This window comes from Caloenas nicobarica, chromosome 2, assembly GCF_036013445.1.
Source record: "Caloenas nicobarica isolate bCalNic1 chromosome 2, bCalNic1.hap1, whole genome shotgun sequence".
Lineage (NCBI taxonomy): Eukaryota > Metazoa > Chordata > Aves > Columbiformes > Columbidae > Caloenas > Caloenas nicobarica.
The window spans coordinates 455,575-474,137 of NC_088246.1; the positions used below are offsets into that span (position 1 = coordinate 455,575).

At 72.4% G+C, this 18,563-nt stretch overlaps 1 protein-coding gene across 3 annotated transcripts; it reads right to left on the minus strand.

Annotated features, from left to right (window-relative positions):
* Positions 1–10: 10 nt before the first annotated feature.
* SLC4A2 (solute carrier family 4 member 2) lies at positions 11–18,561 on the minus strand. Of its 3 annotated transcripts, XM_065630048.1 has the most exons (24): positions 18,314–18,561; positions 17,505–17,579; positions 11,871–12,014; positions 8,092–8,260; positions 7,680–7,915; positions 7,096–7,220; positions 6,732–6,955; positions 5,890–6,026; positions 5,579–5,759; positions 5,364–5,499; positions 4,588–4,771; positions 4,369–4,483; positions 4,006–4,190; positions 3,715–3,928; positions 3,399–3,623; positions 3,121–3,269; positions 2,750–2,944; positions 2,452–2,685; positions 2,252–2,341; positions 1,781–1,947; positions 1,416–1,669; positions 1,037–1,206; positions 652–825; positions 11–572 (listed from the first exon to the last, which is right to left on the minus strand). In XM_065630048.1, exons 3-24 carry the CDS (start codon positions 11,928–11,930, stop codon positions 492–494), a joined length of 3,705 nt encoding a protein of 1,234 aa, XP_065486120.1. In that variant the 5' UTR covers positions 11,931–12,014; positions 17,505–17,579; positions 18,314–18,561; the 3' UTR covers positions 11–491. The 3 variants fall into 3 exon arrangements, with proteins under 3 accessions (XP_065486120.1, XP_065486119.1, XP_065486121.1); XM_065630047.1 differs by lacking the exons at positions 11,871–12,014; positions 17,505–17,579; positions 18,314–18,561 and having other exon boundaries at positions 8,092–8,675; XM_065630049.1 differs by lacking the exons at positions 11–572; positions 652–825; positions 1,037–1,206; ... (1 more) ...; positions 17,505–17,579; positions 18,314–18,561 and having other exon boundaries at positions 1,516–1,669; positions 2,415–2,685; positions 8,092–8,675.
* Between the last annotated feature and the right edge of the window lie 2 nt (positions 18,562–18,563).

Genomic DNA, 18,563 nt, shown 5'->3' on the forward strand with positions numbered 1-18,563 from the left:
ATTGCTTTATTCGTACAAGGCAGCGCCGACTCGCAGCCCCCCGGTCCCCCCGGCACACAGTGACCCCCGGCCCCCGCGCGGCACGGGGCGCAGCCCCCTGGCCACTGGCCCTGAGGGGACAGGCCGGTGCAGCCCCCGGGGTGCAGGGTGCTGCTGCCCCCCAGCCCCACCTGCTCCTCATAAAGCTGTTTATTGCTGTTTAAATTACTGTTAAATAAAACAGGGTCAGATTTAGGAAACACCTGATTGTCTGGCGGGGCTGGGCAGGGCAGGACCTGCAGCTCTGCCGGGGTGACCGGGGGGCTCTGCCCTGTGCCCCGGGGGGCCCCTGTACCGCACGGGAGGGCTGGGGGGTCCCTGGGGGGCCAGGCCGGGCGCTGGTGTCTCTTTGGCAGGTGTCCCCCCCGCAGGTGCGGGGAGCACGGGCTGCCCATCCCCAGCTGCGCAGCCGCTGCCCTGCCTGGCCGTCCGCGCCGCTGGCTGGCACACGGTCACACCGGCATCGGCATCTCGTTGTACTCGTCCACACCTTCCCGCTCGTCCAGGATGGGCTCGGCCTCGTCCGCGTCCAGCTGCGGGACAGCGGCTGAGCAAGCGGCCCCCGTCACAGCCGGGCACCCCGGGGACGAGGGACGCGGCGCGGGTACTTACACACTTCATCTCGCGGTCCGTGAAGATGCGGCTGAGCAGGCACATGCGGAGCGGCACGGTGAGGATGAGGATGAAGGGGAAGGCCAGCGAGGCCACAGTGGACATGACGGCCCAGAGCACGGCCAGGCACGCCAGCTGCAGCGCCGTGAACAGGTGCATGCGCAGCGTCCGCACCTGCGCGGGGACAGTGTCGGCGTGGGGACACTGGCCCTGCGGCCCCTGCCCCACACAGCAATGCTGCCCCTCCCCGGGACGCGGGTCCCCAGCCCTGCTGGGGTCTGGCCGCCCTGGGGGGTCTGTCCCACAGCCACCCCAGTGCCCCACGCCCAAAGGTGCCCCAGGCTGCTGCCCCACACCAGGGTCCCACCCCCAGGGACCCCCCAACCTTTTTGACGTAGGGGACGTCAGGGTGGTGCTTGGGGGGCATGAGCAGCAGCTGCAGCCTCTCGTAGAACTGGATGCCGTTGAGGGAGGTGACGCCCATGTAGAGGAAAATCCCGAAGAGCACGGCCAGCGGGATCTGCCGCAGCAGGTCCCCGATGACGATGGACAGGCCTGGCCGGAGCAGGGTCAGCGTGGGGAGGGGGCAGCAGCCGGGGCCCACAGCAGCCCCCAGCCCCCTGCCACGTCACCCCCTGTGCGTGGGGAGGGTCCTGTGTCACCGGTGCCCACGTGGGACAAGATGGATGTGCCAATTCGGCGGGTCTGGTCCCCCCTCCTCACCCTCCCTCAGGCCCCCCAGGATGGAGCAGGGCTGCACCTACCGACCAGCACGGCCACCAGCAGCCCGGTGACCCGCTGCTCCTTCACCTCCTGGATCTTGGGCTTGTCCCCGGGCGCCACGGCCTTGCTCATGACGGTGAGGGCGTTGGCGTGCGTGACCGAGCGCACCGTGGCCGCCGCGAGCCACGGCAGCCCGAACAGCGCGAAGAAGCCGCCCATGGCCACGATGATCAGGAGGTCAAGGTGGAACCCGGAGCCCTTCTGCAGCATCCGCTCCTTCTTGCTGATGATCAGCCTGGGCACAAGGGCACACGGTCGGCACGGCCTGGCAGGGCTCGGCGCCGCTCGGCACAGCCCGGCACGGCTCAGCTCGGCACACCCTGCTCCCCGCGTGCCCCCCACTCACGTGGTGATCTGGGTCTCCATGAAGATGAGGATGAAGACAAGGATGGCGGGGAGGCCGCTGGCCACCATCATCCAGATGGGGAAGTCGCTCTGCTCGCCCAGGGGGTTGATCACCCAGCCCCGCTTGTCCGGGGCCGTCACCGAGAACCCGCTGGGCACGCTCAGCTTCTGTGGGAGGGGGAGAGAAACGCTGCGGGGGGCACCGGCTCTGCCCCCCCGGCACGCAGCTCCCCCGGAGCGAGGGGTGACACAGGATGTGGGGGGAGCCCCGGGAGACTCAAAGGGCTCCCGGCAAAGTTGGGGGACAGGTGAGGTGCTGGGAGCTGGAGGTGGCCGCGCGTGGTGGCAGCGGTGGCAGGAACAGATGGTGCCACAGGCGCAGGGACACACCGACCTGCAGCCGGGATGGGGAGCGGGACCGGAGCCCCAGGGGAGGGCGGGGGCTCCTGCCCGGGGGTGGTCGGGTGCTGACCTGCGTGTACGTGTCCTGGATGCCGTAGTCCACCAGCACCATCACCAGGATGGCGATGGGCACCCCGAAGTCCCCGATGAGCCGCCGGATCTGGGGGAAGAGCAGGGTCAGCCCAGCCCCAGCCCGCCCCCCCGCTCGGCCTGCCCCCCAAAGCTGGGCTCACCCGGGCCCCACGCCGCCGTCCCGCCTGCCCCACGCACCCGTCCGGGGAAGAACCGGCTGTTCTTGAACTTGCGCAGGAAGAAGGCGATGAAGAAGGTGCCGGCCATGAGCACCAGCGAGAGCAGCGCCGTGTTGGGCTGCCCCGTCACCTTGGCCGCGGCGCGGGCAGCCGTGCCGTTGGCTGGAGCCGTGCTGCCGTTGCTCCACGCCGCCTCCATGCCGGCCGTGCCGTTGGCCCGCAGGCAGCCGTGCAGCGGGTGCTCCTGGAAGATCTGCGGCAGCGCAGGGCTCAGCCCGGTCCCGCCTGCCCCCCCCGGCCCCCGGCCCCCGGCTCACCTTGGCCAGCTTGGAGAAGGTCTCGTAGATGAAGATGAGGGAGATGAGGAAGGCAAAGATCTCCTGGGTGAAGCGGGAGACAAAGCGCACCAGGAAGCTGCCCTCGAAGGCCACCATGACCAGCACGATGAGGATGAGCCAGAAGCCGATCCAGACGCGCCCCACCAGGTACTCCAGGTCATTGGACGTGCAGAACTGCCGGGGCCGTGCGGACAGGCGGACAGAGGATCAGACAGACGGAGGCACAGACAGACAGGTGGCAGCAGGAGGGGTGGCCGCAGCGGGGCAGAGCCCCACGCAGTGGGGCAGCAAGCTCCGGCGGGAGCAGGGGGTGTCTGACCAGGGACCCCCCGGGCTCGCCCCGTGCTCACCGTGAAAAACGCCTCCTCGAAGACGAGCAGCGGCCCCGAGAAGCCGATGACAAGCAGGGGCTGGGCGCCCAGCAGGCAGAAGAGGACGCCCTGCAGCGACGTGGAGATGATCAGCTCCGACACCCCGATCAGGTCCTGCGTCTTCTCCCCTGCGGGCAGGACAGGCTCAGGCACCGCCGGCGGGACGGGCTCTTCATCCCTGCGGCACAGCCCGTGGCGCGTCCCTGCGGCTCCCACCGGCTCCCTCCCGCAGCCCCTGCGCCGCGCCCCACGCTCACCCAGCAGCCCCCCGAAGGTGATGGCGGGTGACAGCGCGGCGAAGTAGATGAAGATGACGGCGGCGATGCACTGGGGGTTCAGCGCGTCCCTGAAGTCACTCAGGTACTTGGGGTAGCGGCGCCGCACGTCCCGGATCAGCCCCCCGAAGGGCCGGCCCGTGCGCCGCAGGGGGTCGTCGTCCTCCTCCTCGCCCTCCCCTTCCACCACCTTCAGCTTCAGCAGCGCTGCGCCCACGGACAGACAGACGGACGGACGGACGGTGAGACCCTGCCAGCCCAGCGCCCCCACCCAGCCCCTGCCCCGTCCGCCCCGCACCTTTCTCCTCGGGGGACTTGGGCTCCAGCAGCCCCCGCCGCTCCTGCTCCTCCCGCTTCTTCAGCATCTGGCGCTGGAAGTGGGCGACGCTGCGCAGCAGCTCCTCGCCCTGCACCTCGGAGGGCGGCAGCACCACGCTGCAGTCCAGGAACTCGTTGATGGCGTTGAGGAGGTCGTGCCGGTCGTCGGCCAGGTACGCGGCCTCGTGGAATTGCTGGCGGGGGGCAGCGGGGTCACCGCTGGGCCCCAGCCCCCCCGCGGGGCACGACCCCCCAGCGCCGCGGCACTCACCTTGTCGGACATGAGGGTGGAGATGGAGCGGCCGATCTCGTGGTAATCCATGTGGGTGCTGCTGGGGCCCAGCAGCACGAAGAGGAACCGCACGGGCACCGGCACCTCCAGCACCGAGTCCAGCTCCGCCGCCTCCCGCAGCCGCACGAAGGCCATGGTGGGGTGGTCCAGGAACTCCACGCAGCCTGGGGGACACGGGGGGCACCGCGGGGCATGGGGGTCACGGCACGGCATAGTGGATCAGCATGAGTCACAGGGGGTCATCGCGGGGCAAAGAGGTCACCGCAGGGCATGGGAGTCACCACGGGGCACAGGGGTCACTGCGGGAGCCCCCCACGCCCTCCCCAGCCCACCCCTCCGTACCCACAAGCACCACGGTGGCCTCGGCGTTGTCCGGGATCTTCTCCAGCAGCTTCAGCTCGTGCTTGGACTTGGAGCGGGTGATGCCAGCCGGGGGTGTGGGGGTGAGGACCTCCCTCTGCGGGGACAGCGGGGGGGTCAGGGCCCCTCGCGAGGATGAGGAGCGGGAGGAAGGCCCGGGCAGAGGGCTGGGGACAGTGCGGCTGTGGGAGCCGCGCTCACCTCCCGCTCCACATCCACCCGCGTGTCGTGCTCCACGGCGTGGCCGGCGATCAGGGGCTCGGTGACGGCCGGCTCGCCGGCCTCGGGCACGTGGTTGGTGCTGTGGTGGTGCGTGAGCAGGGAGCCCAGGCTGCCGGCCGAGATGTTCCGCGGGAAGGAGAAGTCCTTCTCGTCGCTCGGGTGGCTGCGGGACAAAGCCAGGGCTGTCCATGGCGGCACCGGGAGAGCGGCCGGCAGCCCGGCACGGCCACCCCTGCCATCGCGCTGCACACCGGCGGCCCCGCGGCTGCGGGGAGCACAGCCCGGTGCGGGGGCTGGGGGAGCACAGCCCGGTGCGGGGGCTGGGGGGGAACAGCCCGGTGCGGGGGGCTGGGGGAGCACAGCCCGGTGCGGGGGCTGGGGGGGAACAGCCCGGTGCGGGGGCTGGGGGGGAACAGCCCGGTGCGGGGGCTGGGGGAGCACAGCCCGGTGCGGGGGGCTGGGGGAGCACAGCCCGGTGCGGGGGGCTGGGGGAGCACAGCCCGGTGCGGGGGCTGGGGGAGCACAGCCCGGTGCGGGGGGCTGGGGGAGCACAGCCCGGTGCGGGGGCTGGGGGAGCACAGCCCGGTGCGGGGTCTGGGGGGGAACAGCCTGGTGCGGGGGCTGGGGGGGAACAGCCCGGTGCGGGGGCTGGGGGAGCACAGCCTGGTGCGGGGGCTGGGGGAGCACAGCCCGGTGCGGGGGCTGGGGGAGCACAGCCCGGTGCGGGGGGCTGCAGTTGCTGTCCCTGCGCTCACCTGTGCTTGAGCAGCAGCGCCCGCAGCACGTTGGCGCGGTCCTCGGCCCGGATCTGGTCAGTGATCACCATCTGCTCCACCACCTGGTGAGCCACCCCCGGCAGCGTCTTCTGGTCCAGGTCCAGCAGCACGGCCCCTGGGCGAGCGACGGGGGGCTGAGCGGGGCCGGGGACCGCCGTTGCCCGCAGCCCACGGGGCTGCCCCCATGTCCCTACCGTGGGCCAGGGTCTTGCGCAGCTCCAGGAGGCTGCGGAAGGACAGGGAGGCCACGTGCGGCTTGCCCCAGCGGTCCGTCTCCTCCTCCACGTCCTCCTCGAACTTGATCCAGCGCGCCGTCTCCTTCCACTGCAGCTCCTGGTTCTTGTCCACCACCAGCTCGTTCAGCTCCACGAACACCTGCGGCACGGCCAGGTCAACGCCAGGATGGCGGGGACACCCCACGGCACGGGGGTTGTGCGTGACACGCACCCACCCACCACCCCCCGGCCCCTCTGCTGTGCCGGGACCCCCAGCCCTGTCCCCCCACCTCGTGGGGCTGCCGGTCCTGCTTGCGGTGCCGCGTGCTGGGCTCCTTGTGGTCCTTGCTGACGTGGACCACCTGCGCCTTGGCGCTCTTCCGCACCAGGTGCCGGCGCACCCCTGGCACGTCCTCGAAGCGGTGACCTGTGGGAGATGGGGACAGCAACGGCACGGGGTGGGTGAGCTGGGAGCCCTGGCCTGGAGAGCTGGGGGAGCCGTGGGCTGGCAGCCTGGCCGAGGCAGCGGGACCCTCTGGGCACGGACTGTCACAGCCCCGGTGTCCCCGGTCGCGGCCTGGTGGCACTCGGTGGGGGGGACGGAGAGCTGCGGCACTGGGGGCATCGCCTGGTCACTGCTGCTCCAGGTGGTGAGGAGGAGCCGAGGTGGCTCCTCACACCAGGTCACCTGTGTCCCCCGTGCCAAGGGCTGTGCGTGCCCGTGGGCGGCAACCCCGGGGAGCCCTGGGGCGCCACCCCCGCCCTGGGAGGCCCCGACCTGCAGATCACCGGGGCTGATGAGCACCCAGGGCAGGGACCGGCACCAGCAACCGGCTCCAGTCACCCAGGCACCGGCTCCAGCCGCGCTCCAAGCAGATGTGGCCCTGGCCCATCCCCAGTGCCCGGGACGGATCCCCTGCGGCCATACCCAGCGCCTGGAGCAGGGCCAGAGCCGGCACCCGGCCCGGCTGTGCTGTGACCACAGGGTGACCTGGCACCGCCAGCCCTGGCACCCCCAGCACCAGCACCACCAGCCCCGGCACCACCAGCCCCGGCACCCCCAGCCCCGGCTCCTGCTGTACCAATGCCACTGCCAGCGCAGCCCTCGGGGCGCAGGGTGCCCCCCACTCACTCTTCATGTAGTCCAGGTCGGCCGAGGCCAGTGTCTGCGCCTCCGACTCGTCCGTTGGCATCTTCTGGTAGCGGGCCTGTTCCGCGCCGGTCATGCTGCCGATGCGCCGCCGCTCGTGCAGGTTGTAGCTGCGGTGCCCCGGCTGTGACTTGGCAGCGGGGCGACCGGGGGAGCCGGCCTCGGCGGCCGCCCCCTCCACCAAACCTCCCTCCTCCGCATTGGGGCTGTGGGCCAGGCGCCGCCATCAGTCCTGAGCCCCCCGAGTCCCCAGCCCTGCCGGGGGGCACCGGCAGGCTGCTCAGCCCCGAGAGCCCTGTCCAAGCCGCGGGTGACCCCGGCACTGCCCGTCCCAGTCCCCGCTCACCTGCCCGCCCGCACGTCCCTGGGCGCCGTGGGCTCGCGGGGCTCGGGGGGGGAGCCGGGCAGCACCGGGTGGGGCACGGGCTCCTCCGCCCGCCGGTCGGTCACCTCATCCTCCTGGAGGAAGAACTGAGACGGGCCATGGGAGGATCTGGCTGTTGTGGAGCTGTGTCCCCTGTGTTCTCTGCATCCACCCGCCCCAAGAGCCCCCACCGAACCACAGAATCATTTTTGGTTGGAAAAGCCCCTCAAGCTCATCAAGACCAACCATAACCCAGCCCTGGCACTGCCTCGTGTCCCTGAGAACCTCATCTCCGTCTGTCCAACCCCTCCAGGGATGGTGACTCCAGCACTGCCCTGGGCAGCCTGTTCCAATGCCCCACAGCCCTTTGGGGAAGAAATTGTTCCCCAGATCCAACCTCAACCTCCCCTGGCGCAACTTGAGGCTGTTTCACCCCGAACAAACTTTGGCACTTCTGAAGGTAACAGCTGCAATGCTTTTTGATCAGTTTGCAGCACCCAGCTCCTGGCTGCTTTTCTCCTGTCACATACATGTTCTTCATTACAAGACTCCAGCGCTGCCCTCACCTGCACGGCCTCGGCCGCACCGGGCTGCTGGAGCTCCTCTGCCGACCGCTCCGTGTCCGTGTCACACGCCTCGTCCTCATCCTCTTCGGCCTCCTCGATGGTGGGGGTCTCTCCAGGGACAGAGGCGCGGCGGTGCTTCTTTTTGCCCTTTTTCAGCACCCCCTTCTTGCGGCGGACATCGGGGGGCAGGTGTGTGGAGAGTGGGTGGTGGATGTGGTGGGACGACTGGCGGTGGTCTGCGGGGACAGGGCAGGGTTGGCGCCCTGCCTGCTGCTGCCCATTCCTGCCCGCTCCTGCCTGCTGCTGCCCATTCCTGCCCGCTCCTGCCCGCTCCTCCCTGCTGCTGCCCATTCCTGCCCGCTCCTGCCCGTTCCTACCCGCTCCTGCCCGCTCGCGCCCCCGCCCTGCTCACACTCAAAGTCCTCCTCGCCGTAGCTGCGCCCGGCCTCCTCGGCGTTGCGCGGGTGCGTGTCACTCAGGATCTCCTCGAAGCGCTCCACACCCAGCGCCTTGTTCAGGTCCTTCTCCTCCTCCTCCTCCCCGAAGGCGGGCGAGCCGGCGCCCAGCGCCTCCTGCTCGGGCTGCAGGCAGCACCAGGGCTGAGTGGGCACCAGCACCACCGGCACCGCCGGCACCGCCACCTGCCGCACCACCGGACCCCAGCACACCCGGTCACATGGCCCCGCACGGCAGCTCTGCGGTGTCCCCAAAGGTGCTGCACCCAAGGGACGTGCCCACCCGCACTGTGGGCCGTGCACCCCGGCTGTGCCCCGCCGGTACCCACCGCACCATTTGCACCCAGCGCAGCCTGCACCCCCAGTGCCCTGGTCCCCAGTGCAGCCTCGACCCAGCACCCGCAGCACTGTGTCCCGGTGCTGTGTCCCGCGTGTACCCCGGTGCCATGTCCCAGTGCTGTGCCCGCCTGTGTACCCCAGTGCCATGTCCCGGTGCCGTGTCCCGCGTGTACCCCGGTGCCATGTCCCAGTGCTGTGCCCCACCGTGTACCCCAGTGCCATGTCCCAGGGCTGTGTCCCTGATGTACCCCCAGCTCCATGTCCCGGTGCTGTGCCCCCATGTACCCCAGCTCCATGTCCCAGTGCTGTGCCCGCCTGTGTACCCCAGTGCCATGTCCCAGGGCTGTGTCCCTGATGTACCCCCAGCTCCATGTCCCGGTGCTGTGCCCCCATGTACCCCAGCTCCATGTGCCGGTGCTGTGCCCCCATGTACCCCAGCTCCATGTCCCAGTGCTGTGCCCGCCTGTGTACCCCAGTGCCATGTCCCAGGGCTGTGTCCCTGATGTACCCCCAGCTCCATGTCCCGGTGCTGTGCCCCCATGTACCCCAGCTCCATGTCCCGGTGCTGTGCCCCCATGTACCCCAGCTCCATGTCCCAGTGCTGTGCCTCCTCACATGTGTCCCGGCACCGCGCCCCGGTGCTGTGCCCCCCAGGTACCCCAGGGTCCTGCTCTCCCCTCAGCCCAGCTCTGCACTCCTCTTGCGTTACCACGGGGCCGTGTCCCGGCCGTGTTCCCCGGACCCCGGCCCCGCGGTGCCCCCGCTGCCTTCCCCCCCCAGCACTGCTGGGTGCTGCCGCCGTGCCCCAGCTGGGGGTGCTGGGGTGCAAGGGGGGGCGCTGGGCTGGGGCGGGCTGCAGGTGCTGGGGGTGCCGGGGGTGCAGCGGTGCAGGGCCGGGGGGGTCGGGGAAGGGACGGGGAGCGGGGCCGGGGGGTGCGGGGGGCGCGTCCCCGCCCGGCCGGTCCTACCTGAGTCATGGCGGAGCCGCGCTCCGGCCGCAGCTCCCGCAGCGCTTTATCGGGGCGGCCCGGCCGGGGATGGGGGCGGCGGGGGGCGCGGCGGGCCGGGGGGCGGCGGCTCCTTCCCCGGCCTCACCAAATATTGACGGAGCCGCCCGGCGCCCGCCTCAAGGTGACAGCGGCCCGCAGAGGGCACCGGCTGCGCCCGCAGCATCGGGCTGCGCCGGCCCCCCCGGCCGAGCCCCGGCCCCCCCGGGAATGCACGGGCACCCCCGGCCGAGCCCCGGCACGCCGGGAATGCACCGACCCCCCCGGAACGCACCGACCCCCAGCACGGCACGGACGCTCCCGGGATGCACCGACCCGCCGGTAACGGCCCGCCCCCCCGGCACTGCACGGCCCCCCCCGGCACTGCACGGCCCCCCCCGCACTGCACGGCCCCCCCCGGCACTGCACGGCCCCCCCCGCACTGCACGGCCCCCCCCGGCACTGCACGGCCCCCCCCGGCACACGCAGCCGCCCCCCCGGCGATGCGCGTTTCCCAGGAATGCACCGGCTTTGCTGGCGGCCGCAGGACGACCCCCCGGTGCGACACTCCCCCCGCGGTGCTGCGTGGGTACCCCCGGGCTGCACTGCCACCCCCGGCAACGCACGGCTTCCCCCGGTAACGTGCCCCCCACCCGATGATGCCCGCAGCTCTCAGCCAAGGGACAGTCCCTGCCCCATCACCCCACAGGGGACAAGCAGGACAGTGTCACCCAGGCGTGGCAGGGGCCGGGGTGGGGCAGGAACACCCAGGCACTGTCCCTGCCAGGGCGGGAGTGCCCGGCCCTGCCTGCCAGAACACCCCAGGCGCCGGCATGGGGGTGCCGGCCTCCCCAGGGACACCCCGGCACCCTGCATTGCTGCCCCACGGCACTGGCCTGGGCCCCCCGCCCCCCAGCCCAGCACGTCCCGTGCCAGGCATTGTGTCCTTGGGCTGACCGTGGTCCCCTGGCCCCACCGCGCAGTGACCCCAAAGCCCCCGGGCCCTGCTAGGACAGGGCACCACGGCAGGGGGACAGGCAACAGGCAGACCTGTGACCCCCCCTCACACCCGGCACCCACGGCATCGAGGCCACTGCATGATGGCAGGGTCAGGCCACGTCCTCTGCCCGCATCCCCCCGCTCCCCACACGCCCTGCGCTGGCCCGTGACCCCCCAATGACACCCCGGCCCTCCCAGCCCTGTGGCCGCAGCCCCAGACACCCCCTCACTCCATCTTCCCCCCCAGCCGCTCCCACGGCACCTGGCGATGCAGCCCCCCCGCCCCCAAACTCCATGTCCCGGCCCCCCTGCCCCTCCTGCCCCCACCCCAGGATCCTGCAGCCCCGGAGTGACCTCGGGCTCCCCATCTGCCACCCGTGCTGTGACCACGCTGCGCATCCCTGCCCCCGCCACGGCCCGGCTCCCCTGGTCCCCAGCACACACACTGACCCTGCCCGCAGTGACGCCCGGGACCACCTCACCGAACCTGCCTTGTCCCCTGCCCAGCGTGACCGAGCACCCGTGTCCCCACATGCGCCACACCATGAGGGTCAGTGGGGCTGAGCTGCTCTGGAGCCAGCGCCCCGCTCAGGGCGATGCCCCATGTCCCCGGCACACTCCCTCACCCGTGGGACACCCACGGCTCTGCCAGCCCCAGCTTCAGCCCCAGGACAGGTGGGGACAGGTGCCCTCGGTCAAGTGCTGGGGACACAAAAGTCCTGCCAGCCCGGCAGCCCCAGCGAGGCCACGGCTTACCCGGGAGCCCAGCAGGAAATCCATGGGTGGCAGCACCGCTGGGAAGGGGCCACAGGTCCCATTCCCGGTCACGTGTGCGGCAATGGGGACTTGCCAAATGGCAGTGGCGCAGCGCGACGCAAAGGGTTAATCATTAACTCGGCTCCCAGGCAGCCCCACGAGGGCTGTGTGGTGCTGGCACTGCTGGCAGCGTGCACAGCAGGGGCAGGCGAGCGGCACCGGCAGAGCCGGCGGCCCCGGCACAACGCGTCCCGGCAGCACCTGCCTCAGGGGCACCCGCCGCCCCGGCGTGGTTGGTTCAGCCTGCCCTGGGCTGGCTGCGATGGGGCACGGCCCTGCCCCACAGCCACGCAATGGGGCAGGTGCCACACTGCGCTCCCAGCACCCCACAGCCCTGCCCCACAGCCATGCAATGGGGCAGGTGCCACACTGTGCTCCCAGCACCCCACAGCCCTGCCCCACAGCCACGCAACGGGGCAGGTGCCACACTGCGCTCCCAGCACCCCACAGCCCTGCCCCACAGCCACACAACGGGGACCAGCCCACAGTGCAGCACGGTGGGAGAGCTGTGCCATGGCACCCCCGCCCAGCTGGGCAGCGGGTGCAGCCCCCCAAGCCCCCCGCAGCCATGGGGCCATGCCCACCGCGGCGCTTACGCTCTGGAAGGCAGAGGAGACGATGTGGTGGATCTCGGATGACACCGGGGAGTGGGTCATGGCGTTGGCTCGCTCCCCGGCACGGCTGCCTTAGCCCTTCTCCTTCTCGCGGGGGCTCAGGGGACGCTCTCGGGGCAGCATAACCTGGGGACAGAGAGGGGGTCAGGTGCCACTGTCCCCTCCCCTTGCAGGGTCTCTGCGCCTCCTGGGCTGCGGGGCCGCGGGCAGGGCCAGCTCCGGGCTGGTTTGTCTTGGCGGCCGGTGGGAGCGGGAGAGCGGGGGCCAAGACAAACGCCGGGAGGGAGCGGAGCCGGGGCAGCGGGGGGGCCCAGCCCCCCGGGCGGGACCCTGGGCAGGCGCCAGCGCCGCGGGGCGCAGGCAGCGCGGGCAGCGCGGGCAGGGAGCCAGGCCGCGGGGGGCAACGGCTTTGAGTGCACCCCCAGACACACACCCAGTGACTGATCCCCCAGCACCCCCACCCCGGCCCCCCACGCCTGCCCACCGGCCATCTTGGCCGCACACTTGCCCCTCGGCAGCTTCCCGTGCACCAGGCTGACCCCTCTGGCACCGGCGTGCCGGGTTTATTGCCGCGGGAGGTGGCCCCACGTGACGGTGGGACCAGGGAGGGTGGTGACGGATGACTGCGTCTCACATGGGTGGCTCACCATCCCCATCCTCGTCACCGTCACCATGCAAGCACAGTGGCCACGGTCAGGCTCGAGGAGCCGTGGCCTCGGCAAACGCTCCTTGACCCTGGCGGTGGCACCGCATCGCACCATCTCCTGGGTTTGGCGCTGCCCAGCTCCAGCTGCTCCCTAATCCTGGCTCCGCGGCGGGGCCGGAGCCAGCACATCCACATTCCAGCCCAGCAGTGCAGATCAGCCGACCCGCCACGCCGCGCCCCGGGGCGCCCGCCAAGCCGCGGCCGGCAGCCAAAGCTGCCCCGCTACTCCAGATCGGGACCCCATCCCTCGCACCCAAAGGGCCGGCGCGTGGAGCGAGCAGCCGGCACAGCCAGCGCCCTCATGCCATCCCGGCCACACCACGGGGACCTCGCCGGCGTCACGCCTGGGCTGAGCTCCTGGCAGGACAGTGTCCCCGTCCCACCCATCGCGGTGACACGGTGCTGGGCCACCACAGCCGGCAGGTACCGGCGCTCCAGTGCAGGAAGGCGCTCGCCACTCACCAGCCCTAAGCAGCTTTTTGGGTTTAATCCCATTGGCAGCTCACGGGGCTTAGAGCCCCGGGAACACACTTGGGATTGTTCTCAAGAACGCCGCGCTGCGAAGGGCCCTGATCTGCGCTCTCACCAGCTTCTGGCACGGGGGAGCCAGTGCCAGCCCATCACCCGAAAACGGGGCTCCCGCCACCCGGCCCTGGGCTCTGGCGGGTGCCGCTGGGGAGCCAGAGGGACAGTGCCAGCGCGGGCGAGCCACGGTGCCGGGCCCGGCTGTGCAGGGGACACATGGCACCCGGAAGCTGGTGGCCCGACCCTGATGGAAAGGGTGACAGGGATCAGGGGGGACAACTTCTGCTTTCCACGGTGGTGGCTGAGTCACCCGGCACACATGGCCGGGATGGCTCAGCGGCTCGTGGCAGCGCTGCCGAGAACAGCCCGTGAGCCCTGTTCCCCAGGGTGCTGGGACAGGGGGACAGCGGGGAGACAGAGAGACAGCGAGGGACGGCTCTGATGAACCAGATGCCCGGTGGCCATGGGGCTTCCCTGCTGCAGCTCTGCCGGTGTCGGCACTCAGCACCGCGCTGCCGGTGTGGCACGGCTCCAGGCACCGGCACAGCTGCGGGGCCACCAGCTCACCCCGCTCTGGTACCAACACAGGGCACGGGTGCCAGGCCATGTGCACCAGCTGTGCCGGGACGGCAGCCCCGCCGTGGCCAGCCCCGCACGCGGCCTCCCCGCGCCGGCGGTGCCACACAATGGCCCCTTGTGCCAGGGAATAGGCCGCTCCGATAAGCGGGGCAGGTCTGTGATACGGCCACGGGCTGCCAACGCCGCACCGCTAATTACCGGCTGGCTCTGATCGGCGCCTGTGCGCGAGCCGGCTCGGCGGCTCCCACCGGTGCCGTGGTCGCATTCCTGGGACCAGCCCCGGCCTGCCCGCCTGATCCGCTCAGCAGATTAGCGAGCCCGGCCCCGGCCCCACGCCCACGCCATGGGGGCTGCCCCACGGGGCGCACGTGCCCCAGCCCTCTCCTGTGCCAGACCCCACCACCGGCACCGCTGGCACCGCTGGCACTGCACGGGCTGGGAGGGTGAGCAGGCAGCGGGCTGAGCAAGGCAACACTGCCGCCAGCCCTTCTGTGACCAGGACAGCCACATCCCAGGCAGCCCGCGCACACCAACCGGGGCATCCCCATCCACAGCGTGGACCTGAAACCCCAACGGGCTGGGGATGGCGAGCAGGGGAACCCTGGGACACCAGGGCAGCCAGAGCCCAGCTCCTGCTCCCCTGTGCCGGTGCTGCTGGCAGCACCGTGCCACCTTGCGCTGCGTCACCCGGGCTGCAGACGGGCCGGCAGCGGCAGTGCCAGGAGCAGGTCCCCGCTGCGAGGTCAGTACACGCGCACACTCACAGACACACGTGCCACACACGTGTGTGCCCACAGCAGAGGTGAGGCTGCTGGTGACCACTGTGCCGTGCCTGGCCAGGAGCAGGAGCCACACTTCGCGGTTCCGCCGTGCAGCACCTGGCTGACAGGGCGGTGACAGAGAACACACCATGTCCCTTAGCAGCCCTCCCGCTGGCAGCACCCCTGTGAGTGGCTTGTGCCCAATTTCCAGGTAAAACCATGGCAGGGAGAGCCTGGCGCAGGTCAGGCTGTGCCCAGCATGCAGCGATGCCGCGCTGGCACTTGGGTCCCTGGCAGGCACGAGAGCTCCCGGTGCTCCTTGGCTGGGGCTGGGGACACCGACACGGGCCACCCCGCCCGGCCGCGAGCACTCGCTGTCCTGCTGCAGCGCAGGGTCCCAGAGCACCCGACCAGGGGAGGTGCATGGCCGTGGCACACAGCCACCGCGGGTGACACTCACACGGGTGACACTCACTGCCTACAGCCCAGCAGGACGGGCTCCCCCATCACCCACCGCAGCGGGAGAACAGCCCGCACACAGTGCCCAGGCTGGGAGCCACAGCCAGTGCCCGCCACGGCTCCTGGGCCACAGCCGCCTGCCCAAGCCAGCTCTGGCACCGGCACCGGCGCTGTCCCCATCACTGCCCCCGGGGCTGCACCAGCACCTGCTCCCCAGGGTCAGCACCCCGAGGCTGAGCTGCACCCGCACCCCGCAGTGCCCCCGCTCCCCCTGCCCGGCTCACCTGGCTGCCCCGGGACACCCCCGACAGGTCCCACTGGCCCCAGCGCCTCCCGGCTGCCCTCCCAGCAGAGGGGGCCGGGGGAGCCGTGTCCCCCGCATCGCCCCAGACGCGGCGGCTGGAGCAGGGCCGGGACACGGCGGCTCCCGCCCCGGCAGAGGTTTGCTGGACACTGCAACTTTAGAAGCCACCACCAAAAATATCCTCCCCCCGCCCCACGACCTCGAAACCGCCGGATCCGGCGGATGAATCACGGCCCCGCGCCCCAACCCGCGCCAGTGCCACCGCTGGGGACCTGGGACCGGCCCGGGGGGCACAGCGGGCAGGGGCTGCCCCACGGAACCCGCGGGATGCGGCCGGCGGTGCGCTCCCCCACACCCCGCGGACCCTGGGCACGTCCCTGCCAGAACCCCCGTGCAGCCCCGGACCCCCAGGAACGGCTCTTGTCCCCAGCTCGGCCCTGGGCAGGGACGGGCACCGCTGCCTCCCCCGCGGACCCGCTGCCCCGCGCCGGGCTCCGGCTGCCCCCCCGGGACACCGGAACCGAGCCCCGGCCCCTGGCGGCTGCCGTGGGGGGGCTGGCTGCTCCCCGGCCCCCCGGCCCCGGCACGGGCAGGGGCTCTGCCCCACTCACCCCATCGGCCCGGCAAGGCTGCGGCTCCGCCGCCCTCCCGCTGCTGCCGGTGTCCCGGGAGGCGGTCCCGGCGGCGGGTGTCCCCCGGGACAGGGACCGGCCCCGGCGGGAGGCGACGAGGGGCCCCCGGCACGGCGGGACCCTGAGCCAGCGCGGGCGCCCCGGTGGCTCCGCCGCGGGGCCGGGGCCGCCGCGCTCTGTCCCGCCGCACCGCAGCTGCCGAGCGCCGGGCGCCGCCGGGAGCTTTTATACCGGAGCGAAAGAAAAAAAACACAGCGGCGGCAGCAGCGAGAGCCTTTGTTTCGGCAAGCTGCACCAGGCCACTTTATCCAAACAGAGCGGCGGTGCCAAATCCTGGAGCGGCTCCTCGGGCAGCCCCACCTCCGCGCCGCGGCTCCCGCTGGGCACCGGGGCCGCCAGCGGCGGGGTCGGGCCGGAGCCAGCGCAGCGGCCGCGCTCGGGCCCCGCGGAGCAGCTGGTGTGGAGCCAGGGGGGACACGGTGGGGACATGGGGGGACACGGCCCCGCAGCCCCAGGATCGCAGGCAGGAGCAGGCTCCGGGGGCTTTGCGGGTGCCCGGGGTCCCGCGAGGGGACAGGCGGTGGGACACGCTGGGCGGGGGTCGTGGGGCTGGGGGGGAGCTGGGGGCAGCCTGTACCCCCCCGCTGGCGAGCCCCAGCGCGGCGTCCGCGGGCAGCCAGCCCGGTCCCCTCTAATGACAGGGCTGCGCTGGCGAGGCCGCCTCGGGGACTGCGGCCAGGCCCCCCCATCCCGCAGCTCGGCGCGGGGGCCCGGCCAGGCGGCGGCTCCCACGGCCCCTCCCGGGGACGGTGCAGGGGAAGGGGGCGGCGGGAGCGTCCCCCACCCCGTCCGTAGGGCGCTCCCGACACCCCCGTCCCCTGCAACGTCCCTGCCGGCCCCGGGCAGCTCCGAGCCCACCCTGGGGCACCCCGGTGATGTGGGGCAGCACCGAGGGCTGAGGAGCAGCGAAGGGGCCGCGGGGCAGAGCCCGCCCGGCGCAGCCCCTGCCTGGGCTCGGGGCCAGCCCTGCTGCTGGCCCCCGGTCCCGGGGAGGCCGGGGGCCCGGTGGGGGCCGGGCGGAAGGGCGGCCTGCGGGGCAGCGCGGTGCCGGTGCCAGGAGGTTGTTAGCCCGATCACATCCCGCGCTGCTGGCAGGCGCTTGAAGCGGTGCAGCGACCCTGAAGGGACCACAGCAGGACCCCGCAGCCCTGGGGGCGACACAATCCTCCTCCCACCCCCCCGAACAATCCTGACACCAGATCAGAGACCACGGGGGCCTCTCTGGCACGAAAGGTGTCCTGCAGCCCTGGCCCCTCAGGGACCAGCTCTGCCCACGTCCTGGCCCGCACCGAGCGGCTCAGGGGAGGCCACCGTGTCCCCCGGGCCCCGCTGCCCCCCTGCCCCAGCGACCAGGCCCAGGGCAGCTTAGTTGCCGCTTCAGGGCTGTGGGAGCCCACGCCAGCACACGAGTGGGAGAGCAGCAGGGCTGGACCTGTGCCCGGCGTTGCTCAACCCCTGGCAGCGTTTTGCAAGCGGGCAGCGCTGCTCAGCACCCAGCATGGCGCACGGCGGCCGGGGGTGCGGGACGGCTGTGCTGGGAGCTGCCAGGGCCACGTCCCCGGGCTCGCTCCCCAGCCTCGTGTTTCTCACCTGCCGAAGGTCACTGTCGAGCTCAGGAGCCGGGAGGGAAGGACATAGAGCTGCCTCGTGTGGCTCCAGCACCTACTGGAAAATAAAAAGATGACAAGGGCTGAAGCGCAGCGTCAGCGTGACCCCGGGTCTCCCACCTTCCGCCCCGCTAGGGCCCCGAGAGCCAGGTCTGACACAGGAACGGTGCCCCAGCCGCGCAGGAACCCCCCACCCGCAGATTCGGCCCCGGGGGCGCCGCCGGCGGAGGCAGCGGTGGCGGGAAGGGGCTGAGGTGCGACATCCCGGTCGGCAGAGCTGCGGCAGCTGGGGCGGGCGGGCAGGAGCAGCGTCCCGGGGGCGTCCCGGGGGGATGCCGGCAGGTGCGGGTGCTGCACCCACCCCGGCCGAAGGAGCCGGGGGACGCGGCAGCGTGCGCGGGGCAGCACGGAGCCCCGCCCGGGACACGGCTCCCCCGGCCCGGGCCCCCCTCATCCCGCGGCCGGGCCCCGCAGGGGGTCGCCGGGGCGGCAGCGGGGAAAGCGGGTCCGCGGTCGGGCTGGGACTCGGCGCCCCGGTAGGAGCCGCCGGCGGGTGCAGCGCCCTGGGGTCCAGCCCCGTCGTGTCCGCACGGGACGGGACCGGAGCGGCGGGCGGGGCGGGCGCCGGGAGCAGCGTGCGGGACAGCGGGGAGGGAGCGGGACACGGCGCCGGCGGCACCGAGAGCAGAGCAGAGCGGACCGGACCGGACCGGACCGGACCGGCTCCGCCGCGCCCCGCCAGCCCCGCCCTCTCCAGCTCCCGCCAGCGCGGCTCCGGCTCCCGCCGCTTACCGGAGAGTCCCGCCGCGCCGGGCGGGTCTGCGCGGCCCCGATGGGGAGGAGCGGCAGCGGGAGCGCGCCGGGGCGGGGCGCGGCGAGGCAGCACCGGGCGGGTCCGCACCGGACCCAGCACAGTCCCCTGCGTGCGGGGTCAGCGTTCCCCCGCGGGCCCCGCAGAGGCCCCGGCCGCTGCAGGAGCCGGTGCCGCGGTGTCCCGGCGCGGGGCGAGCGGACCCGGGGATCGAACCCGGAACCACGGCGG